Source organism: Ixodes scapularis, unplaced genomic scaffold (genome assembly GCF_016920785.2).
Source record: "Ixodes scapularis isolate PalLabHiFi unplaced genomic scaffold, ASM1692078v2 PGA_scaffold2__306_contigs__length_199485367, whole genome shotgun sequence".
NCBI classification, from domain to species: Eukaryota; Metazoa; Arthropoda; class Arachnida; order Ixodida; family Ixodidae; genus Ixodes; species Ixodes scapularis.
In genome coordinates this window covers 18,551,970-18,577,983 of record NW_024609857.1, presented here as the reverse complement: position 1 = coordinate 18,577,983, position 26,014 = coordinate 18,551,970, and the positions used below count along the sequence as shown (strand labels likewise).

The window sequence follows — 26,014 nt, the reverse complement described above, 5'->3', positions numbered from 1 at the left end:
AGTTGATCTCAAGTGTGGCCCTCCAGCGGGTTGTCTTATTATGCCTCCTAAACAGCGTTGTGGAACTGCAAGTTCATGAGACAGCACTGAAGGGAGTTGTTTGCAAGAATTGGGCTGGTGCCTTTCAACCGTTTCGTACTGTAGAGCAACAGCCTTCCTTCTTGGTGTGGTCTTCACTGTTCTGGCAATCCCTTTATTTGCACTCACGCAAAACCCCCCTAACAATCATCACAAGCTCGAAAACATCTGTAGACAGGAAACTCCCTACCTTCACTCCCACTGAGGTAGAGCAGTGCCTATGTGCTTTAACGTGAATTGCAGACTTTTACTTGATTTCTATTTTGTGTTTCCCCCCACTTTTATTTGTTCCTTTTGCAGGGTACTGCGGGTTTCTTGGTATAGTCTTTGGCCTCTTTACTATAACGAATTGCTCTTAGCAGGATTAGACGATAAATGCACTTCTAACGCTTTTATCCTCTACTATGGTACTCTTTGGCACACAACTGTACTATTTTATTCAACCTAACGAAAAACGGGTTTTATGTCCGTTAAGTAAGAAACGGACAATTCGTCGTAATTCTGACGGACATCCGTCAGAATTACGACGAATTGTTTGTAAAATTACGGAAATTTTTTACAGTGTGGCATGGAGTTCTCCGCGGAATCTCTTATTAATGCTGTCAAAGACTATTTGTTTCTTTACAATAAGCGGCACCCCGACCACAAGGATGGGGGCAAAAAGCGGCAGGCCTAAAACGAGATCGGCGGCATTTTCGGCATGGCAGGTACGTACAATATCACGGTTGAGGGAGCGCACATATAGCCGTTGTTTTACGTTCCGAAGCACCATTACGTTTTCTTGTTTTTTCCTGCTGGCACCATTGATCAGAAAAACATTTCAGCCGGCTGGAAAAGCTGTTGATTACTATCCATTAAGTTGGCAGCGAGCCTGGCGACTCGTTGGTCGCTCAATCAGGTGTGAACACTGGTGGTCGCCAGTCGCTTGTCGCTAGTCGCTCCAGCGACTGTCCCAAGTCGCAAGTGTGAACGGGCCTTTATACAGAGTTTCAGGGATCCGTTTGTGACATACCATCGTGCCGTTTCGGATGCGCGAAACCAGTTCTCTAAAACTCTCAAATCTGTCCTGGAGTATAAAATATATTTCTAACCTAACCCAACCAGACGGGACGACCACACACAACATTCTACTGTATCCTTTTTTTCCCCACGTAACTAAGAGTTTTTTTTTTTTTTTATTTTACAGCGAAGCTGTATATGACTCGTTGATCGGGTTTTTTCATGTCCATCGATAGAACGGTAGTCGATAGAATAGTCGACAAAAAACATCACGCGCACTTTATCAGCGTTCGGACGTGACTCATCCGTTATCATGTGGCTTTGACACTTGTTTCAATAGAAAAAAAACAGGTGTCACAATTACATGATTTGGGATAAGGCGCTCGCGAACAATGCGAAGCACGTAGCCCTCCCCGTTTGCGTTTCTCAGTAGAGGCAGCGGTCGCGTAGCCTGCAGCGGCAAAGGCAGAGTACGAAATGAGGAGTGACGTCACTAGTCCCTCTAACAATTCGAAACACGTAGCGCTCCCCGCATGCGTTTCGCGGTAAAGATTGCGGTTGCATAAGCTGACACGGCAACGGCAGCGTACGAAGTCTTTCGTATATAACAACGTTGTTGTAGAGTGCATTTGCTTTACTTAAGTCAATCATTTGGCATAGACCCCAAGCAGCACATAGTTGGCCAAGCATTGGCCAATGGCTGGCAATGGTCCTTTGGCCAGTGGCCAGACAGTGGCCAGAGTTTGGCCGATGACTGGCCTTTCTCTGGCCATTGGCCAATGGCCACTGACCATCTGCCATTGGCCAAGCGTTGGCCCATGGAAGGCCGCTCTTTGGCCACTGGCCACAAGACCATCCCCAGCCATTGGCCATTTCTTGGTCAAAATCTGTGCTGCTTAGGACGTTTTTTTTATGTTTACAAACATGTACTGCCATTTGCGTTTCTGTAGCTACTTTCTTGTCGCACCGTCTTTGCAGGCCTGTTGAGATTATTATGTCACCAGTGCTAGAAATTATAAATGCTACACGGACAACAAACTTTGAGATTTAACGAAGGCCTTCGGCTGTACGATATTACATCTTGGAGGAGACCAATTGGTTTACAAGAATACTCGAAACATTTTAACAGATCTCGCACTCCTTCATTCTGTTGGGGTCCCCCTTGAAAATTGGATGGCTGAATGCTTCATCTACATTTCGAGTAGCGGAATTAAGATGGCCTTAATTTCTTCATGATTTTCATAAAGTTATTTTGAACGTCAAAGACTGGAGCACCACCTTGTGGCGTTTGCCATAAAAAGGGTCTACAGCGCAGTGGGCAATCGTTGCCGCTGCTTCGCTGTCCAACCCTTTTCGCAGCGTGGATTGGACACTCAACGTTTTTAATATCCATCCTTTTAAAGGAATAATGTAAAAATAAACGAGCCGAACAATATAACTACTATTTGTCAAGCTTCAACGTGCCCCGAAAGTTCTTGAGATCACCTAGATATGGCAATTACTCGCTCCTGCCGGCTCCAAGCATCCCAGAAAATCATAAATCATGACGATACGCTACCCATTTCCATATCTTTAAAGAAAAATACAAAACAATCAAAGTTCGCACCACACCGAGGGCATCTCCGGCAATGGGAGGAGCGTATTCCGAAACCAGGACCCCTGTCAGCCAATAGCAAGCGAAGGATCCTCGCGCCTCCGACCGGTGGAACCGCAGGGTGGGATCTCGAATGCGCGCGGCTCGCAGACCATGCAGCCCGAACTACACTCTAAGAAAAAAAGTATGAGAAAGGTAGCAACAGCGACTGTTCTCCTTGTTGCGGAGCAGTTGCCCAGAGAAGGGAGGAACGGCGGTTCGGATGAATAGAGGAGGACGAGTCCCTCCGTGTTGAGTTGGCGCAGGGGTAAAACATCGCGCTACTGACCAAGTGGTCACAGGTTCGATCCTCAAAAGAGCGGGCATTTTTTTTTTTTTTCGTCAAGTTTTTTTTAATTTTTATTTACCAAAACACACATAAACAAACCCAGACCGATGAAAGGAAAATCAAAGTCCTTATTATTCACCGAGACGTTTTCCTCCTTCTCCAGGTAGACCGGAGAAAGCTTTCGCCCTCCCGACTTTCGGTTTCGTTTTTCGAGCACATCGCGCACGTTGTTTAATAAATTAATGTTGAGTTGATTGAGCTTCAGCGGCAGCGAAGGCCGCCTGTAATTCCGTCTTCTAGTCCAAACGTGCAGAACATTTCGGTTGCATTGACGTTTTTACCACTAATTTTATCAAACGAGCTAACGAAGCCGCTAAAAACAGCGAAGTTCCGGAGCAGTGCCAGCAGCGCTACATACACTGGGTAAGACAGCCGTCTCCGATTTGCGGGACACACGCGGAACTACAGCAGCAAAACCACAAGGAACTGTGTCGACGTTTTCGACATTTTGGAAATCGCGGGAACTGCGTCCAAGGCAGGTAGGTTTTCCTGCCGGCTGCCTGGGTGCCTTCCGTGCTGAGTTCGGTTCTGTTGTCCCGTGCCGAGTGCCAACCGGCGTTCAACGTGATTCTGTATTTCTGCGTGTCAGCAACATCGTCAACATGGTTCTGTATTTCTGCGTGTCAGCGACATCGTGATGGCAGTGTTGTGGGTTGTGAACAGAAGAATGGAATTATCACCGATGTGACCGTGTGTGGTGTAACAACCAGATGAGATGACGTAAACTGTCGGGCATTGATGCCGCTGGTCGGGCCGTGATCGGAGGGGGCGGGGTGTCGCAGGATGACATTCCGCTTTACATTAAAGAGTTTAAACCCATTTGAGGGATTAGGTGCAGTCGATCGACGTGTGGAAAGTCATGTTGGAACGCTGGTCTGAACGGTAAGCTCCTGCCGTACAGTGGCCAATGTGACTGTCGGTCCCCCAGAGCGATTGCGCTCTGGGGAAAAGACTGAACAGTACGAAGGTATGACGGAAAGTACGTATATTTACAATGGAAGTTTAGCACAAAAAAAACGCTATCCTTTATTTTACTGTTTAAATATATTACGGTTCCTGTAGAAACTGCCCTCCAAGTGGCGCGCTGGGATGAGCGCTAGACGTTTTCGAGCTCGCAACGGCGTAGCTCCGTACACTTAACAGTTGCCGCAAGTCGCGGCTTTGACTGCATTCAACTTGATCGAAAAGCGATTTCTCTGCCCGTGAAGCATCACTTCCAGCTGAGTGAATATCCTGTTGTGTCTTGGAAGTGGGACACCAGCCGAGTAGTAACAACAACTTGGTTTTATTGACAGCCAGCCGTAAGACCGCGCATACCGCTGGTCCTAAAACACTCTCCGTGTCAAAAGTCGTGCTGTGCTTATATCAGCAAAGAGGACGAGAGGGAAGGGGGGCGGCGCCCTAGCTTAGACACGTGGCGATGACATAGCTGATTGCTATCGGAATACAAACACTACATATCCGCTCTACAAAGATTAATTCAAGACGGCAATTGCAGCCGTGCGCGAACAGCACAAATAGAAAAACAATCACTACAATATAAATACTGGCTACGAAGGGCCGTGCGGGAAAACAAACTCATGGCTTCGAACCACATTGGAGCGGCTCGATTTATTGGCTTTCAAATAATTACGGCATGATCGAGCGTTTTCTTTTTAATAAGAGATTCATCCCCTGAGCCATTAAAAGTAGTCTCAGATGTATGACATCGCTGGAAAAAAATGAACATGTTCGGAATATATTTTATTGCTTAGGGAGTCACCAAAAAATTCCGTACGTTCAAAACGACCAGTATAAAAGACGGAAACGCAGGGCTCGGGAGTAGTGATCGGGGTAGTGTGCTGTTGTATTGATGTTTGTATGTGCGATGCCTGTATATGCGCTCAATATATGTTCACCTGATGCTTGTAGTGTGCGCGTTGAGTGTGCGTAACGTGTCTACAGGGATAGAGATTCCCGAAGAGAAGGAAACGCAATGTGGCGTTAGAAAATAGTTTTTTTTTTGTTGTAAAATATGAATTGGACGGTACCTAGCGCCACCTAGCCTAGCTACTCGCGATTACTCTGCTTGACCCTGCCATCTGGTGGCAAGCGATTTAACATCCTTTTACGCTACGCGGCTACGCCATAATTTCGTGTTACCGTGCTGAGATGAGCCAAGAGGTTGCTTCGGATTTGCTTTTTTTTTGAAAGCGGCTTTTGGTTTTGCCGGCCAATGGTTTTCACTCCTCCGTCATGTGCGGTTGACGCAACGGTTGACGAAGGAATTGTGGCTCGAGGACTAGCAAAGGTAAAACAAAGTGCGCGAACTGGTTGCCGTTTGTCTTCGTTGAACATCGCAGTGCTGGCGATGGGAAGACTGAGTGACTGCATGCATTCGAAACGTAAGTTTCTTTACCTGCAGGGGTAAAGAAACTTCGGAAATAAATACAGTTCGCGGAAAGCTCGTGTTACGTTTTTATTTGGTGCTCCTCTCGCTTCGTACAATAGACTTAGTGTTCTCGTTAAGCCTTATCGAGCTCGATTCGCTCGATTCGTGGCCGCCATAATGAGATGCAGTCGACGGAGGAACGTTTGCTCCCCTGCTTAAAGGACGAAAGTTTCTCCCTTTCTGAAGGAACATATGTGTCAAGAGCGTTCCTCCCTTTAGGGAGGACTATACTGACCCTTTTTTCTAAGAGTGTACGATCCAAGCCAGGGAGCGCGCGCTCGAGAGCCTGACGACTGCGCACATCACGCCCCCCGAAGACCAAAGCAAACATTATGCGCTGTTTTTGTGACGATGATTGCAGTATTATATTCCCTCTCCGCGAAAAGTAGAATTTTCTTTTAATATCATTTTTTGCTTTCTTCAGGTACTAAACTCTACACATTTTGTTCCTTGCATCGTAGTAGATGAAGTCGGAGTGCTCGATCTTTGATCGCTTTTTTAATAGGAAAAGCAGTCGCGCATCGTCATGATTCATATATCTCTAGGATGCTTAGAGCTCTCAGAGTGGGTTTGCGTCATATTTAGGGGATTTCAGAAACCTACTCAGGGCACCTTTAACATTATGACTACTTTTTATCGAAAGTAATTTGCCACAAGTAACCCATGAAACTAATTACAGTACAGCGATTGAATCGTCATATCTGAATTAGGACATCCTGAAGTAAAACGTGAGATGTAGATGCTTTTTCGCTGACAAGAGTGTTTAAAAACAGCAAAATCATTGGTGAAACCACTTGCAAGGAAGAAAAAGGTGAGCAAAAAAGCTTGTTTTGTGTTTTTGGCGGTGGCCGGTGTTGGTAGCGAGGTTGTGGTCCGACAGGTGTTGTGGGGCACCGGCGCAAGGCTGTGTAGATGACCTTGAATGCCGCTGGTGGCGATGCCTTGCCTTGCCAGGGTCAGGAAAGGAGCGGCAGCCTCTGCTGCAGGCGTCGTCGTGGCCAAGAAGTAGACGTCGGGTTCATCCGCGAATGCAACCCGATAGGTATTCACTCGAGGGAGAAATCCCTGGGATTTCTCTCGGCGCGCACGTATCACGAGACGAAAACGCGAGGCTTTTGCGCATTTCAAAGCATGATGTTTTTGTCGCGCGATGCGCCTGCCGTGGAGAAATCCCCAGGATTTCTCCCTCGTGTGAATACCCCTTAAAACAGCAGGTGCCCGCGTGTTCGTGGGCCCCGTCGAGGGCGACGACGGGGAACCGGTGACTGTCTGACTTGTTAAATCCAAATCACAGGGTCAACTGTTCCCAAGCTGTACTAGCACGAGCTGAGCACGCGCCACTGCGAGTCAGGCACGGGCTTCTCTTTTTTAGAATTCGTCCCCGTACGACAGCGGAACTCAGAATACAACAGCCTGTTTGTAAGCAAGGTCAAACTTTAATAAAACAAGACATGATTGTTCCGAATTACCACAAGATATTTTCTTTCAACTTGGTATAATTTGAATATTCGTACACAATCTGCACTTGTGCAAGGTGGCTCCTTCGATTTACATGCGCCTCCTCCACCAGCTGCACTCAGCGCACATTGCCGTTTTCAATTTACAGGGGTAGCCTATGTCAAACCACGAACGGAAGCGCATTGCTCTCCTATTTACTCCACTGTACTACACTTTTTGCACAGGTGCAGCCTTGTGCAGGTAAATCGAAGGAGCCTAGTGTCTTCTAACAACCCAGAATGGCAGACTCGTCGTCGAGTCGTCGTTTCAACCAACGAGATCTGGATTGATCCCATTTCAGCCCGTTTCGCTTTCTGGCGAGGAATATTTAAACTTTTATTTCTGTCTGGTCGCGCGTTATCGTAGGGAGGGTGCGTAGCAGTTGTCAACGGAACTTAGCAGCACTGAGTAACTCAAGGCGTCCCTACCCGTCTTACGATTTACGGGCCGCCAGAATAAAACAGAATGCACCTGCGTTCCCAGGGAACTCAATGTTTTTGGTACGGTACAGTGTTAATTGAAAGCCGGCATCTATCACTGCTTCTTTAATAACCTCTTCGGTGACGTTAGCCATGTTAAAGTCGGCGCTTGCCATAGCGAAACTTTTCAGACCACCGATACCACCCAGAAGGAACAAGCCGCCGGGTTTAACGAGTGATCCAACGTTCTTAACAACACTTCGAAAGGATTCGTGGTCCGCCGTGGCACCTTCCAGGCAGTTGCAGGAAAGAACGACGTCGAAGGTTTCTTTGTGTTCTTCGGGGAGCACTCCAGGTTCCAGGACATTGCAGGGAACCACCTTCCGGATGGAGGAACGCGTGCGCTCTATTATGTCCGACGCACCCTTCTTGACGTCGCTGTAAAGCAGAATAAGAACGTGGCGATGAAGTTGTATGTTGTTACCAGGGATGGGCAAAATACATGCAAATATGTATCGAAATACAAATACAAAATAGTTCGTCAAAATTGTATTTCATTACAAATCTAATTACAAAAAGCATTTAAATAAAAGATACAAATACAACCAAATGTATTTGGTCCCCTCCAAATACTTTTCCAAATACATTCCTCAAAATGTGCGTCAGCGACTTCAGGGCACAACGGGTTTTTGGGTATCTCATTTTAATTTTGCATCGCACACTCGGGAGTTAGTGTGCGAGGCTCTTGTAGCGTAATAGAAATATAATCACAAAAAATGTAATCAGTGAAAAAAGTACACAGCTTCAAGCAGCTTTTTTTGTCGATTACATTTTGGTATAGACCAGAGGTGCACAACATACGGCCCGAGGGCCGCATGCGGCCCGCGGCCCGGCTCAGTACAGAAATGCCCTTAAGCACGAAACACATGTACGACGAAACCGTCCGATCCGACGTCCGACCGCGCAATACGACGGTCGGAGGCGAAGCTTTTCAACGCTCTCCGATGCTACGAACACCCTCTCCCTCCAAGGCCATTCCGGCAGTCCGCACGTCGGATCGGAAGGTTTTGTCGTACATGTGTTTCGCGCTTTACTATGCCATTCTATCCATTGAGCGCCCGCTCCGCTTGGCAAGCAGCAGTGAAACCCTTTGACCTACTTCTTTGTCTTCGACGAAGTAACTACGATTTCTCAATTCACATTTTCCCTCTTCACTAATCCCGCTGAGAACAATAAAACAGCATGTGCAGCTGTCCCTGTCCATGGTGTAGATCTGTGTCAACATGTCTGTACACGGAACGCAAAAACTTGTAGCCCTCTCTCAGCAGTTACCTTCCCTTTTTCACCACGGACGCTATCAACACTCTCCTTTTTTGTTGGGATTGTTAGGGGTCGCATCGTCGGATTGGAGGTCGAGGACTACGATCCGACGATGAAACTGGAGCTTATCCATCTCCAGTGTCCACTAAAGACTATTGATCTCGAATTTCAGCTGCATGAGTTTCACAAAAACCTGGACAAAAACAAGTACGGAAACCTGGTGGACCACGCCTAGAAATTGTCGCCACATTTCGGGAGCACGTATGTTTGTGAGCAAACCCTTTCACTGATGACTCTCAACAAGAACCGCCCTAGATCTTCCATGACAGACATGACATTGCGAGATCTGCTGATGACGGCAACGAATGAGATGACACATGATATCGGAAGCCTGACCGCAGCCAAAATGTGCAAAACGTTGCACTAGGTGCGGCCCGCACAATTTTCTATAAGCCAATTTTGGCCCGCCTAAATTTTTAGTTGTGCATCCCTGGTATAGACCAACAAAAAACCGAGACGACCAAGACGCGCAGCAGTAGCTAGAGACTTTTTTATTGTTGCTACTCGCACCAGTTACAGAAATCGGGACGACCCGCGCATTTAGAATGTTCAAGGCAAAAATATGGATGGAAATCAGGCTGAAAAGCATCACAAGTTCTCACAGGCACTTTTTTAGCCAGTCTGCCTGTGAACGTCGATTTCGTCACTATTCTTGCCCTGGACTATAGACCATTCCATTTAGCGCTCTCTGGGCGGCACCATTTTGTTCGACAGAAGCGCCCTCTCCATACATCCGGGAAATTCAGCGGGTTCGGCGGGGTAAAACGAGAGAGAGGGCACGCGCCCGACTCCGCTAGCAGGCGACAAAACGGGAGGTTGCCATTTTCCATCTTTGGGCTGTACCGGCGGGCTGTACGGAGCATCGAACTCTCGCTCGTGGCTGCCCTTGTGAAGTGGTTCGCGTTCTTAGAATAGTTATGGCTACTTCAAAATCAGCCTATAGCTCTCTGTTGTTCTATTTCGGTAAATGGCCAACTAGCATATCTTTTTTTCCGTTACTTAAATAGTAGTTGAGCCAGTCGGCAGTACTACCCCCAACTACTGCGTGTATTACGGCAAAAGAGCACGCTTTTATTTATTATTTCAGACTTCCACTCATGGTCGCTAAAGGCCTACACCAGTACGAACTTTGTATAGTAAAAAAGGTACAGCCACCGGATTTATTTTTCGCCGCGTGAGAGCGGCCAATCTGACACAGGTTTCCCTATTTTTTTATTTGCACACAGGTGACAGCGCAATTGGACCCTGTTAGTCTGTGTATCTAGCATAGTATTACACGATAACTGGCATACTAAAACCTGCGCATCTGCGCTTGAAATTTCTAAAATGACGCGATTTGAAACAGAGTTTGCACGCCAGTCGGATGCTAGGTGCAGCCCACTCGGCGGAGCGGACGACATGCGGGGTGAGAGGGAGAGGGCTTTTTTTTTTCACTATCACCCTCTCTGCTATGACCCTAATGGAACGGTCTATACTCCGTTTCACCTTATGTTGTACCGCAGACAAGCCTAGAAGCGCGAGCTCATAGCGTTGGAAGCTGCTTTTTAACGCACGAGAGGTTGTGCCGCCGAGATGTGCCCTAGAGCAAGGAGCTCGCGCTTGTAGCCTTTCCTGCGGTACATCATAAGGTGAAACTGAGTATAGCACCGTAATCACACAGTCACTAAACGCTTGTGCTTGATTGAGGGACACTGCATTCGGTGCAGAACGTAGTTTTCTTCCTGCTCTGGGCAGTACCTTTAAAATAAAGCCGGAGGAGAAAAAAGAAAGCTCCATGGCCGAATAAAGGATGGAGACTATATGTTACAACCACATGCATAAAAACAAGATAAATTTTCACCCACAAAATTGTATTTAATTACAATTGTATTTTAAATACCCACGTATTAGTATTTAAATACACAGTCAAATACATTACCTAATTTGTAATTAAATACAAATGCAAAATACACAAAGTATTTGAAATACGTATTTCAAATACTCTGATTTGAAATACTGCCCATCCCTGGTTGTTACGATGCCTCACATTGGGCAATGATGCTCGCGGACATATCAAGAATTTCTAGGCTTAGGATGATTTTATATATATTAATATTACTGTGTTTTTTTTTAGACAACTTTAAGCCTCAATCGGCTTCCAATTTCTCTGCTGAAGATGTGTAATTTAGCCACTAAAGTACCATGGCTACCCTGGGGCCTTTTGCGCGCTTCACGCAGTAGTGATACACAACCGCACGCCGGTGCGATGCTCATTCATATCAAAATGGGCAGGGACGGAAATTAAACGGAATTTTTTAACGCGTTAGCCTAGAGCATGAATGTCGTCCCTAGACGTCCCTGGCACTTTCCTAGCTATCTTACTTGACACATGGCTGCCTCCTGAAAGTGAAGATAATATTGCAGAAACGAACATGTTTAAATATAGCTTCGAAACTCCCAAAGACTGGTTCAAGCTCAGCCTACACTGTCGTCATGTTTAGCATAAATTAAAACAAAAATTAGGTTTGTTCTAAGAAAGGAAATGGCGAAATGATTAGGGCCAAATAAGCCTCATCATTCGGAATTGAGCAACCAGTGTTTCTTCAGTGGCGACGAAGCCTAATGAAATGATGGCTGCATACTTTTTGTTTTATAAGTTAGCTGCAGGAAGCTCCCTTAGATTACGCGCACGGAAGAAATGCTTGTACGTAGAAAGAATATGTGGCCTCGCACAATAAAGACGCTGTTAGAAACCAAGTGAAACATTCTCCCGAAGTCGAAACAAATCCCTTTATGTGAATAATATTATAAAGACTGTGAAAGTTTTATCCTAAACTTTCTTACACACTGTTCAGACAAAAGTGATGGTATCGGCAATATATGGGACACTCGACCACTATTACATTTACCTCGGATGTTCACTGCAACAGTGAGGAGTCCAGTAATTCAGTTGTTGAACAGAAAAAAAATATAGGGCTGTTCTTTAGCAGGGTAGTGCTGCCAATGTTCGTATTAACCACGCGCCGCAGTTAGCACATATCTGGAGCACAAGGCGTGCTCCGGATATTGTTAGCGTTGGAAGCCTTCTGTCACTTCACGAATAGCCCCGAATCGAATATTTGTCTTTGGATGTCGTTTTGCCAAGTCCAAGCGATCCGGTCACCCAGTGATCACGTTTTATCTGTGAGCCACAATCAACCATCTGGAAAAACCTAGTAGGTTTTATATTGAGTCAAAAGCTTCCTGACTGATAAAAAATAAAACTCTAATACTGTTGCATAAATCCGATTGACCAAGAATGCGTAATGTGTTCCGAGTCGAGCTATTTGAATCTGTTTGAAAGTGTTTCGCTCGCTTTGCCCGTTTTATTTTAGTTAATTTGTTATTGATATCGACATATATGTACAGCGAACTTTTAGTTAATTTGCACTCTTCGAAGTATTATGGTACACTCTAAGAAATGCCTGAGCGTCTAGTTACCCGCAAAACACTCGAAGAGACAATCTCTGCGATTGACGAGATCAGCTCAGCGAATGCTGAGGCGGAACATCCCTCGAGAAATAAAAATTATTTTTATTTCTAAAAGGACGTTCTGCCTCAGCATTCACTGAGCTGATCTCGTCGATCGCAGAGATTGGCTCTTTGAGTATTTTGCGGTTAAGCAGACGAGCGGGCATTTCTTAGAGAGTAAGATAATATTTTTGCGACTGACCTACGACGAGTCACCGCCGCTGATCTTGAAGGCAGCCACAGCGGTTCGTGCTATCTTATGGTAAATGGCATGATTTTTTACGCAATCCATTACTATGGGCCACGTTGTCACTTTATTCGTGCAACAGTGACCACGTGGCATCACGTGATAATGCAAAATAACGTCACATGACCCCTTTAAATGACGCGATGTCATGCGACACAATTATTTTATGTCATGTGCCGTCACGAAAATATAGTTTCTGTGATATAGCCTATCATAATTATGTGCTCACGTAGCATCTGGTATACTTACGTGATAACGTGACCCCATATAACACCAGCCCTCACTGTAACACCATATTATTTTGCGGAAAGAAACAGCTGTAAGCACACTTATCCTATTCGCTCAACTGCTAAGCTGAAAAGTATCAGGCAACGGAGAGTGACGTTCGTAGTGCGATTCCTGGAGAGGCACAAAGTGTTCTTGTAAAAAGGCCCGGAAGAACCACAATGGTAGACCATGGTTTCTTACGTTTTATATCGTCCGACGTGGAAAATAACCCCATAATAGTCTCTGCGTTTATAAATGCTCATCAAGTGTTCTCTTTTTTTTTAGATTTCACTGCGGACGTCATTCTGGTTCACTATACCCATCTGCTCGTTTCTTGTGTTCCATTATTCTACTTAAAGGGATACTGAAGCGAAACTTGAAATACACCTATTATGGTCAGAAATAGGTTCAATATGATCAATGATATTCATAAATCATAATCGCGCGTTTGTATTTTGAACGGATGGCTATATTTTTCACCCTGATGGGCCCGATTGGGCGCGCGCTCAAAACTCGGCCATCGGAGAGCGCGATGCGTCTTGGGATATTGGACGCATTCGTGACGTCACTTGTGCCGGTCGGGAAAGGCTACGGCGTGAATGTTGTGGTTACGAGCGTTGCCACTTGGTGGCGCGTCGACGATTTACGACCTGTGACAACGTTGCCGTTTGAGATGTGCAAGGGCTGCACGCACGCTGCACCACGGGACCACGGCAAGTCGGCAACCACGGCAGCACTGACAAAGCGAATTCACGACGAAAAAAGTGCGTACGACAAATTTGAGAGAAAACCCGCGCTCTCGAAACGAAATTGTCGTAACCTTTGCGCAGGTTACGACAGAATCCTACGACAGCTCCGAAGCTGTCTTACGCACTTTTTACGATCAAATCAACAAGGCCGACAGCGTCGCTCAGTTACTTGGTATCGGCCACCAACGGACATTTATTTTTCTTCGTGACTTCTCGTGCGTCCCGACTTCAACCAGCAAGAAAAAAGGAAGGAGTACTTAAAACAGACCACGACGATCAAGAACGCAGGATCCACAAACACACGAGAAGAGCTAAAACAGCCACGATTCTACCGACCGAGCGAGCTCGGCAGAATATAGTAGGCCTAGCAGCAATATCGACTCGGCGCTCCGGCGGTCCTTGGCCAAGACCGTCTGTCCATGACCGGCTGGCCTGCTGAATGGAATATGCCCGCGCGACCCTTGTGGACCCTTACCGGATGAGTAGTTTGATCCCTGAACTAAATTTCAGAGGTCAATATTTTCCCCTTGTCATCTCGATCTCCTTGTTTTCCGAGACAGCGGTGACGAACGCTGTCGTCGAAAAGGGACTCTCACTGATTCTATCTCCTTGTTTTGTGTGATATAGAGCTCAAATAAACGCCATACGGATTACCTTGGCAACTCGGTATGTACACTCTGTTATTAGTATGCCATTTTTATTCTAACTCGACGCTACGTCAGTGTCGAGCTATAGCAGTTCGTGGGAGCTACGCGATGTCGGTCTAACCTTTCTTTGCCGAGTGTCATGTCAGTATCGAGTTGCAATCGTAAAAGATCGGTCCAGAAGCGCTTACCGAAACGCGGTCTAACAGAGCGAATCCAGCACTTCGATCAAACGCGCGTGTCCGCTCCCAGTGTGAACAGGTATTTGGCATTTGCGTGGCTCTTGCTGACACCCTCGTAGTTCAAACATATCCTTTTTAACGTCGGCTTGCAGCTCGCGACTCGCAGCAACTAATACCGGCCGTGCCAGAAGCATGCTCGGGCCGTGTCGTGCAAAGAGCCGCAACGAGAACGAGCTCACTGTGGCCAACTACGCTTTGGCTTTCTCCGCCAAGGCTTTGCAAACGCGTTCAGGCCTAGGAGAATTCTGCCGGCACGCCGTATTGCCGCAGAACGGCGCTGCTATTTTGGTACAAGTGATGTCACGAGAACTTCCCCCCATCCACCAGATGAGAATTTGAAATCGTTTAATTATGTTTAAAATTAGTTCTCCTGTGTTTTACAGCGCAATATTTATATTTCCGAGGTGGTGCCTGTCCCTAGCCCATATTTATGCAACAAGATCGGCGCTAAAATTTCGTTTCACTACCCCTTTAAAGTAAGAAATATTAATACCCCCAAACATTTTTTTTTTTTGCTGATGTATATACCTATAGCCTTCTAAGGCGGCGACTTGCTCGGCACGGTATGTCCAATCGATGGCATCTTCGCTTTTGCTCAGCCACTTCTCCAGCTCCTTCCTGTTGTCTTCGACCAAGTCACTGAGCACGATGTCGTTGAATCGATTAGAGGACATGAAAGAATACCAGACCAACGGCCCGACGCCCACTTCCAGCAGTGTCTTGCCCTGAGCCAAATCTGTGGAACGTACATGAGAGTTACACTTTGGTCCAGCTGAAGTTTGAGCAAACACTGATTTAATGATTATTCGTAATTGTGTGAAAAGTCCACCCCTAAGTTCTAGTATACCCTATTTTAGTGGTTACGATTAATGAATATGCCTACTCATTATATTCCTCAGGACAGACACTGGACACTTCGCGCAATCCAAATTCATTACAGGAAATAGGTTTTCGCTCCTATAACTTTGCCGAGAGCTATCGCTGGGGCAACCAGAGGAACTTGGTTATTCTAGAGAATCTGTGTTTGAAACAGAGTTAACTATAACAAATAAAGTAGGTTCTTTCAACCTGGCGTATTTCAGCTTTTTTTTTTTGGCAAACTAACAAACACGTCCTAATTACTTTTCATAATTTCTTACAACGCATATTGTACTTAAAAAAATTGACGATCGACCGTGAAGCGGTCTAGCCCTGCCATGAAATATTTATGAATCGGAGGCTAAGCCGGCAAAGAGCGATAAGTGATGTATCCCTCCTCCCTCCGCCGACAGTGTTAACGGCGCCGTTTCCACCCTTCCTTTAGGTTTGAATCCTTGTACAGGGGTGACATTTCTCGTCCCGTAGCGTGCACTTCAATTTATTCGTCGAACTTTCACGGTATGGAACTCGAGCGTGAATTCCCCATAAGCATTATATCGTTCAAAGTTGAAAACCAAGCAAAGAAGACGAAACATTTGACTTGTAAAAAATCTTATATCTAAGAAATACCTGGTCTAACAAAGGTATATAATCAAATAGGATTATATAAGAGAATTAAGAACCTTATAAAACATAAAAATACAATATAGCATAAGACGTTATCAAACCAAATCGAATCAAAGTTTATTCAGACTACCGGCGAGGAATACAGTTTTCTGGGGGCCGCCACAAAAGGCATCGGCATGCCTGATAAGGCGACAGCCCCCCCCCCCCCCCCCCCCCCCCCCTTCTCCACGGCCAGACAAAATGAAAGTCTCAAAGGACGAAAACTAGTTGATAATGAAAGATCCAACTTAAAATCCCATAAGCAGTGCAACACACTGTATACAAAGAAAAAAACAATGAAACTAAAACCAGATTGTCCCCCACGTTGGACAAACAACAACGACGCACATCAATTTTTAGGCCTGCACAAACACGGTAGACAAAGGGGCCACACACAACAACATGGTGCAGCCAGCCAGCGGTTGCTACAAAGATATTTCTTTAAGCCCGCAGAGAAATGCTGCACAAAACACGACATACGCGCACAACAACAAAAACATAATAATGAAAAAACGTGTTATTTTGGAAGGGACAATAGATAAACATTTATGTTTTTCTTTAAAACTGGTATAGACATACCTTCCAGAATAATGGTCATGAGATCAGCATGGTCATTCACAAGTACAGGTATTTGATAATGAAATTTTTGCACGCCATAGTTCGTGCGTATTTTTTGCTTTCTGTAGCTCGTGTGCCGAAATTTGTGTGGATGATATTTCCAAACATACGTACTAAAAAAAAACAGTTGGTTCTAATTTGATTTGATTATAGATTATTAATGATAACTTTTTATTTATAACATTTTGAATAGTTAATATTCGGTACTTTCTAAAGAGCGGGGCAGAGTGACTCCGGTACGGGGCATTTTCGACCAAGCGCAGGGCCTTTTTCTGTAATATATGCAGTGTTTCTATATTTGTTTTTATTGTGGTCCCCCCATACAAGGAGACATAGTGAAGACGTGAATGAACTAAGGTATAATATTGCCGCGCGCAGACTTGCAGAAGCTTCTCGTTTATTCTTGCTGCGAACATAACTTCTATCGTTTTTGTTGTTCTAGAAAGTGCGTGTTCATTCTCGCCCCAAACGCGCTACGCTGGAACGTTCCCCGCCGAATCTTCGAGATAGTGACTCATTCTAGATAAGAGGCCGCCCGCGACCTTGTCGAGTTAGTTTTCGCCCCAGCGCTCGACTCTGCTGTCTCGCCGACTTCGACGCCCGCGACGCTCTGTTATTATCTTTTGTACCCTTTTATTTTTGGCACAAGTTCGCCACATTAAACGTTTATTTATTCCTGTTTATTTCTTGTTTATTGGTCACCGCCCGTGACATTTTGGTGGAGGTGCGGGGTACCCGCATGCCCGTGCAGCGCTCCCCTCCGAGTTCCCGCAGTGCAAGTCCGGACCCAGCCTCCCGAGGACCGAGCGAAGACCAGATCGAGACCCGATCCAGTCGCCGCACCCAAGGTCTACCCCCGGAACACGGACTTCTGCCACCCCGGACCAGGCAGCCAACGAGGCCGACGATGGACAACCAGTCGTCGCAGAACCCGTCCGCCGCCGCCGTCGTATACCTTCCCGTCGCACCCCGGACTCCGACGCCATTCAACGGGGAGGTCCACGAGGACGTTGAAGATTGGCTGCAACATTACGAACGAGTTGCCCGCCATAACGCATGGACACCGGAGCAGTGCCTCCAGAACGCCTACTTCTCTCTGGAAGGCACGGCACGCACGTGGTTCGAGAACCACGAAGCGTCCATTGCGTCGTGGGAAGAATTCCAGGCCGAGCTGCGACGGACCTTTGCCAACCAGCACCGACGGCAGCGTGCCGAAGAACTCCTGCGAGCGAGAACCCAAGGGCCGACCGAGAGCGTCACAAGCTTCGTCGAAGACGTTCTTCACCTCATGAATCGCGCCGACCCAACCGCTCCCGAGGAGAAAAAGCTGCGGGTCTTGATGCGCGGTGTAAAGGAAAACATCTTCGGTGGTCTTGTGCGGAGCCCGCCTACCACCGTCGAAGCTTTCATCGCCGAAGCAACCAACATCGAGCGCGCACTTCAGGCACGTGCTTCCCACTACCAGCGACATCCAGGCGTCGCTGCACCCACACTGCCTAACGGCGAAAACACTCTGGGTACACCGGACATCCGGGAAATTATCCGAGAGGTTGTCCGAGAGGAACTGCGAAGGTTGCTGCCAACTACCAGCCGTCCGCCAACCCTTTCCATCGCCGAGGCTGTCCGACAAGAAGTGCATCGGGCGCTACAACCAGAGGTTCCCGTCACCACGGTGGCACCGGAGGAACCGACGTTGAGCTACGCCGCGATGGCCCGACGACCGCCGCAAGCTCCCCGTCAAGCCACGTCGCCACCCCGAAGAGACGCCCCAACGCCGCAGTACCCCCGACGACAGGAAGGTCAGGCGCACCCAGAGCAACCTGCGCCGAGGAAGACAGACGTCTGGAGGACGGCCGACCGACGCCCGCTGTGTTACCACTGCGGGGAAGCTGACCATGTGTACCGCCGATGCCCATACCGACGACTCGGGCTGCGCGGGTTCCACCCGAACGACCCGCGACCCCGTTATGGTGAACGCCCTCGGGAAATCGACGAGTACCTGCGACGACCTCAGTCCCCCGAGCCTGCGTTCCGCCGAGAGTTCCGGTCACCTTCGCCACGACGTCCAGCTTCGCCGATGCACCGACCCCGACGTGAAAGCCTGTCGCCCCTCGCTCCACGCCGGGGAAACTAGGCGCGGCAACCCCTGGAGGTGGAGTTGCCGAAGACGACCGACGCCAAGATCCTCCACGAACGTCGGAGGGCCCCCACTCGGACGCTACCAGAGACCGAAACGACGCCCCTGCAGCGGTGTCCAATAACCTAAATGTCGTCATTGACGGCCACGACGCATCAGCACTCGTGGACACCGGAGCAGACTACTCGGTCTTGAGTGGAAGGCTCTCCCGCCGCCTTCGCAAGGTCATGACGCCGTGGGATGGACCCCAAATACGAACCGCAGGAGGACATCTCATCACGCCCGTCGGAAGGTGCACTGCTCGCGTCGAGATTCACGGCGAGACGTGTCCGGTAAAGTTCGTCGTTCTACAGGACTGTTCCAGAGATGTCATTCTTGGCATGGACTTTCTGTGTGAATACGGCGCCGTCATCGACCTGGGTGAGAACAGACTGACACTGCGGAGGCCTGTTCCGCCTTCAGGGAAACCCCAAACAGGGTCAGCCGCCGTCCGAGTCGCCACCGACCACGTGAACCTGCCGCCGCGATCAAGTATTGTCGTACCCGTCGTGGCAGATACAGCTACCTGCGGCGAAGTTGTTCTAGAAGGCAACCTTCAATTGCTCCTGGGAAGAGGAATAGGCGTCGCAAGAGGGATAACAGAACTCCAGAATGGCCGCACTGTGGTCCTCCTGACGAACTTCCGAAACGAAGCGCAACACCTCACGAAAGGGGCAGCCGTTGGCCACGTCGAGGAACTCCGAAACTCCGCGGAAATCGCCGCCATTGCTGACGAATCCTCACCACCTCAGCAAGACAGTACGTCGCCAGCGCAGCTCGACATTGACCCTAAACTTCCGGGCCCGAAACGACGTCAGCTGATTAACCTCCTCGCCGAATACCGCGACTGCTTTGCGACGTCGTCGAAGGTGCGCCAAACCGCCGTTGCGAAGCACCGCATCGTTACCGAGGACGACGCGCGCCCTGTGCACCGATCTCCATACAGAGTGTCCGTCAAAGAAAGGCAGGTGATCCAGGAGCAAGTTCAAGAGATGCTGAACGACGACATAATTCAACCCTCAAGCAGTCCTTGGGCCTCCCCAGTCGTACTGGTTAAGAAGAAAGATGGGACGCTTAGATTCTGCGTGGACTACCGGCAGCTGAACGCAGTGACGAAGAAAGACGTCTATCCACTCCCCCGCATCGACGACACGTTAGACCGGCTGCGCCATTCTCGATACTTTTCATCGATGGACCTGAAGAGCGGCTACTGGCAGATCGAAGTCGACGAACGGGACCGAGAGAAGACAGCCTTCGTCACACCGGATGGGCTGTACGAGTTTAAGGTGATGCCCTTCGGACTATGCACGGCGCCAGCAACTTTCCAGCGTGTCATGGACACCGTACTGGCAGGACTGAAGTGGCAGAGCTGTCTCGTCTACCTCGACGACGTCGTAGTGTTTTCAGGCGACTTCGACGAGCACTTGCGACGACTCAGAGCTGTTCTCCACGCCATACGGACCGCCGGACTCTCCCTCAAGCCGTCAAAGTGTCGGTTCGCCTATGACGAACTGAAGTTCTTAGGTCACGTGGTTAGTAACGAAGGCATTCGTCCAGACCCAGAGAAGACCCGCGCCGTCGCAGCATTTCCAGCACCAAGAGACAAGAAGGCCGTGCGAAGGTTCCTTGGGCTATGTGCCTACTATCGGCGCTTCGTTCGAGATTTCGCAAAACTTTCCGCACCGCTCACAAACCTCACGAAGGACGCCGAGAAGTTCGAATGGGCCGAGGAGCAGCAGCAGGCATTCGACGAGCTGAAGCGACGACTGCAGACTCCTCCTGTCCTTGGACATTTCGACCAGGATGCGGAAACCGAGATTCACACGGACGCAAGTAACGCAGGACTTGGCGCGGTACTGGTTCAAGTACAAGAGGGTACCGAACGAGTCATCGCCTACGCCAGTCGGACATTGTCCAAGGCGGAGCGAAATTACTCCACGACTGAAAAAGAATGCCTTGCGGTCGTCTGGGCGATCACGAAGTTTCGTCCGTACTTATACGGAAGCCCGTTCCGCGTAGTCACGGACCACCATTCGCTCTGCTGGCTTGCGAACATCAAGGACCCGTCAGGACGCCTTGCGCGATGGAGTCTCCGACTACAAGAGTTCAACATGACCGTAGTCTACAAGTCAGGCCGCAAGCACAGCGACGCCGACTGCCTGTCCAGAGCTCCCATCGAAACACCTTCCGACAGCAGCGACGACGATAACGACGAGTGGTTCCTGGGCGCAGTGAACACCGACGACATGGCCCGACGTCAACGAGACGATCCTGAGCTGCGCGCACTGATAGAGCACCTGGAAGGGAGTGGGAGTGCCATACCACGTGTTTTTTCACGAGCCCTGCCGACCTTCGCCATTAGACAAGGAGTTCTCTACAAAGAGAACTTCGGCAACAACAACTCGACGTGGCTGCTGGTAATCCCGACCGACCTTCGAGAGGAGATTTTCCAAGCCTGCCACGACGACCCGACGTCCGGACACCTCGGTTACAGCCGGACACTGGCCCGTATTCGTGAAAAGTATTACTGGCCCAAGCTCCCCAAAACGGTCCACCTATACACACGATCATGCCATGAATGCCAGCGACGAAAGAAACCTCCAACGAGGCCGGCCGGACTCCTGCAGTCAATTCCTCCGCCAACGGCACCCTTCCAACAGATCGGAATGGATCTACTTGGCCCTTTTCCACCGTCGACGTCGGGAAATCGCTGGATCATCGTCGCCACAGATTATCTCACGCGGTACGCCGAAACGAAAGCCCTTCCTTCCGGAACTGCTGTGGAAGTTGCCAAGTTTTTCATTGAATCCATCGTCCTCCGGCACGGCGCTCCCGAAGTCCTGATCTCAGACCGTGGATCCTCGTTCATGGCCCAGCTGACACAAGAAGTCCTTCGTCTCAGCCACACCAGCCATCGTCGCACCACGGCGTACCACCCTCAGACCAACGGGCTGACGGAAAGACTCAACAAGACCATCGCCGACATGATTTCCATGTACGTCGACGTGGAGCACAAGACATGGGACGAGGTGTTGCCGTACGTCACCTTTGCCTACAATACGGCCGTGCAAGAAACCACCGGGGTTACACCCTTTCAACTGGTTCATGGTCGCAAAGTGACGACAATGCTGGACGCAATGTTACCCCACGAACCGGCTGTCGACGGAAGTGACGACGCCCAGGTGGTTTCCCAACGGGCAGAAGAAGTCCGTCAGCTCGCCAGACTCCGGATTCAAGCTCAACAACGTATCGACACTGGCCGCTACAACCTTCGTCGCCGGGACGTCCACTTCCAGCCGGGAGACAGGGTGTGGGTCTGGACACCGATCCGCCGCCGTGGTCTCAGCGAGAAACTACTGAAGCGCTACTTTGGACCCTACAAAGTGCTTCGTCGACTCGGGGATCTGAACTACGAGGTCATGCCCGATGGAACACGGACTTCATCACGCCGCCCTCCAAGACCAGAAGTCGTCCACGTCGTGCGCATGAAGCCGTACTACGCTCGATAGGACTGTGGACCTTATGTGTTCCAAATGACTCTTTAGTTTACCGTTATTTCTGTTTGCTTTGTTTTCGGTTTGTGCTGCATCGGGACGATGCGCTTTTAAAGGGGGGGATAATGCCGCGCGCAGACTTGCAGAAGCTTCTCGTTTATTCTTGCTGCGAACATAACTTCTATCGTTTTTGTTGTTCTAGAAAGTGCGTGTTCATTCTCGCCCCAAACGCGCTACGCTGGAACGTTCCCCGCCGAATCTTCGAGATAGTGACTCATTCTAGATAAGAGGCCGCCCGCGACCTTGTCGAGTTAGTTTTCGCCCCAGCGCTCGACTCTGCTGTCTCGCCGACTTCGACGCCCGCGACGCTCTGTTATTATCTTTTGTACCCTTTTATTTTTGGCACAAGTTCGCCACATTAAACGTTTATTTATTCCTGTTTATTTCTTGTTTATTGGTCACCGCCCGTGACAATATAGCTGTTTTTTACCCAGTGAGGCAGCAAATTTTTAAGTCTATAGACAATCCCGATAGATCGTGAGATTTCCATTCTTACCCTTAGCACATGGAAAGACCAATTTAGAGTTTCATGAAACAAAACACCTAAGAACCTATGTGATGTAACACGTTCGATGATTTCGCTTTGATATTGAATTTGAATCTCCTACTGAATACATTTATTTCATGGTCTAAATATAATATACTTTTTTTTCGTGTTTAATTGGATTTGGTTTACTCTAAACTACGATGATAAATTTTCAAGCCATGCGTTGGGTTCGCGCTCAAGTACTTCTAGGCTTGTTCCAGAAAAAAATATGATTGTGTTATTAGCATATCAAATTATATCTGGTGTTTGAGGTATTCTTATAATGTCATTTATATAAATTAAAAATAACAGAGGGTCAAGAATGGACCCTTGTGGGACACCGCATTCTATTTGACCCCTATTTGACCTCGCGTAATTAATGTCTGCATATTGCGAGCGATTTGATAAATAGCTTTTGATTAAACTAAGTGCAACTCCCCTAATTCCATATTTGGACAATTTTCCGAAAAGAATATTATGCTTGATTGAATCAAAAGCTTTTCTGAAGTCAAGAAACATCCCTACTGTATATAACTTTGCTCGAAATCGTCAATAATTTTATTTTTGATGTTTAGCAGTGCCAATTCAGACGATTTTTGCTTCTGAAAGCCGTACTGTTGCTCAGCTATAACATTATTTTGTTTAAAAATATTGTACTAGTTGTACATTAACAGCTCCTTCTATGAGTTCGGAAAAAATGGGAAGAACGGAGATTGGTATGTAATTATTTAGGTCATTTTTATCACCTCTGATAACATCTTCCATACTCTTGTATGATTTCTATATATATACTCATACGATTTCTTTTGATCATGTGCGTTCATCGTACCAATAACTTTCTTGGATCAAAATAGGGTTCTCAACGAGCGTTTTTTAATTCACCAAATAATTAACTTCTTTTGCCTCTTTCTATCGACATTCAGAGCCAACAACTTGTACTAAAGGCTGAGAAAACAGCAACACAAGTTCTCTTTCTGTTTCATTATATATTGACTGGAAAAGAACCTCTGTGAACAGCGCAACATTTAGTGCGAAGAGATGGCCTGTTTGTGTTTTTCTCTTCAAATAGAAAGACTGACATGAACCTGCTAGCTCGCTGGTAAGTCTCACGTAGAGCACTTACCCAAAAATCGCTTATGGGTAAGTGCTAAAATAGCTTAGGGGTCGACACTTTCCACGTGAACACGACATGGGGGATTTTTTAAATTTTAATTGAAAAAAGTCTCGCGCAATGACTGCTCGACACTTTCCACGCGAACACGACATGGGGGATTTTTTAATTTTACTTTGAAAAAATAACTGAGAGCCACAAATGGACGCATGACTCGAATGAAGTAACTAGAATCGATTGTCACTACTCAATCAAAAAGTAATTAAGCACATTACTTGTTAACTCGATTAAAAAGGAACGCGTTACAACTTGTAAGTAACGCGCTATTTTATCGCCACTCTGAATGTGTCGTTTCTTTAGTAACAGTTGTCGTTAGTGATTCCTTAATTTTAAGGCGTTCATTCAGGTGGCTAGACTGACATACATGGTGGGCATCTTTCTGTTGTCTATCTTTTGTTCCCCCGTTTTTCAAACTACAGGCGTGAGCCGGGTCGGAACTTGGTAGGTAGGTTGGGTACTTGTTTTTTACACATTGCGCTCCAGAAGTAACAAAATAATGCTACCTACTTGCTACTTCAACAAAAACAAAGAGAAATATGCTTTACTCTTTCCTTTTCTTAAAAGGTAACCCGGTCGCTACTTCATTAACAAAAAAGTAACTACCGGTAGGTGCCAGCAACACGTTGTCTGTAACGCTTTACGTACAAGTCTGCTGCGATAGTCATATTTAACCTGTTGTGCTTGAGTTCGAAATAACTGCTAATCCTAGCAGTTGGTGCGATTTGAGTTTTATAATATAAGAGAAAGAATAGGTACAATACGACGATTGTCGCGCAATCCAGATACTGCTACGCGAAGGAACCAACCAAACGATCGTGATGCTTCTGTTGCTGGCCGTCGAAATAACAAAGTTTAGTCGACTCACTAAACGAGTGATCATGGTTTGCTGAAAACTGTCACCATTACATCTGTTTTACGCACTCCTGAACACACTTGTGGTACTTATATTTAAAATGAAGAACAAAGGATGTTAATTCCATTTACAAGCTGCGCCTACAAATGTTAAACATCTAATAAAAAGATGTCAAAAAAGGCCTTCCTTAAAAAAGTCTTTCTTACAGGATTATATGATTTTGAAAATTTTCGGTCGGTGTGGAACGTGACGCTTTGCATAAAGCTATCGCAGTATCAAGACGGTTCGTTTACAAAGCATAAGCAACACGGAGAGGAGTTCTGTTTTGGCCTCATCCATTAGAGTCGATGGGCCTCAATGCGAAATTGTGCATGGGAATGGTAATAATACAGAGGCTAATCATTTTGATCACTGCGAAAGGTTATTAAGGAATCAGAAAATATTTGTGTGCATAGTAAAATTTTATTTTGGTATGCCCTAAGAGTTTCACGTACACTAATACTATCCTCGGGAATATTACGTTGCTTCAATATCGTGAGCAGAAATTAAAATTTTACAAGCGTGGTCGTTTAGAGGAAAGTAACGAGTCTTGCAATTAATAGGATGAAATCAGATTATGGGACAGCACAGCCGACAGTCAGCCCTGAGTTACAAATGTTAGGCTTTCCTAAATCGAGGAGGGATCTCACGCTGGTGCTTCGTAAAATATTTCTTTCCGCTAATATGTTTTAAACGTTCGATCTCTGATTGATCGGTTAACTCCGGAGAAGGAAATCTAGAACAGAGGAAGCTCGGTCATCAGAGCACTGAGCACACCTTACCTGATTGAAAAATGCGGTGAAGTTCTTGTTGGTGAAAAGTATTACCCGGCCCGTTCTTCAGGGCGGCATAAGATTTGCCCACGAAATTTTCTTTGAAAGTAGCGATAAGGGCTTGAGATTCAACGCTTCCCAACATGACCGAACTGTAATTCCTGCGAGAAAGAATTTCTGCGGTAAACATGTAGACTTGCCGACGTAGATGTCTTGAATATTAATATCGAAAAAAAAAAAAACATTGCAAAATTGCCTTTCAAACGCCTTCTACCACATTCGCACATATAGCTTTTACTGTGTGTGGGGCTTTAGGTAGCGGAGCAAAGACATAGCCATAAGACACTCTTTTACAA

At 47.3% G+C, this 26,014-nt stretch overlaps 1 protein-coding gene across 1 annotated transcript; it reads right to left on the bottom strand.

Annotated features, from left to right (window-relative positions):
• Positions 1-7,420: 7,420 nt before the first annotated feature.
• Positions 7,421-25,991, bottom strand: LOC115309426 (indolethylamine N-methyltransferase-like). The gene is made up of 4 exons (XM_040218912.1): positions 25,957-25,991; positions 25,668-25,819; positions 14,953-15,160; positions 7,421-7,844 (listed from the first exon to the last, which is right to left on the bottom strand). The coding sequence occupies exons 1-4, from the start codon at positions 25,989-25,991 to the stop codon at positions 7,421-7,423; spliced, it is 819 nt and encodes a 272-aa protein (XP_040074846.1).
• Between the last annotated feature and the right edge of the window lie 23 nt (positions 25,992-26,014).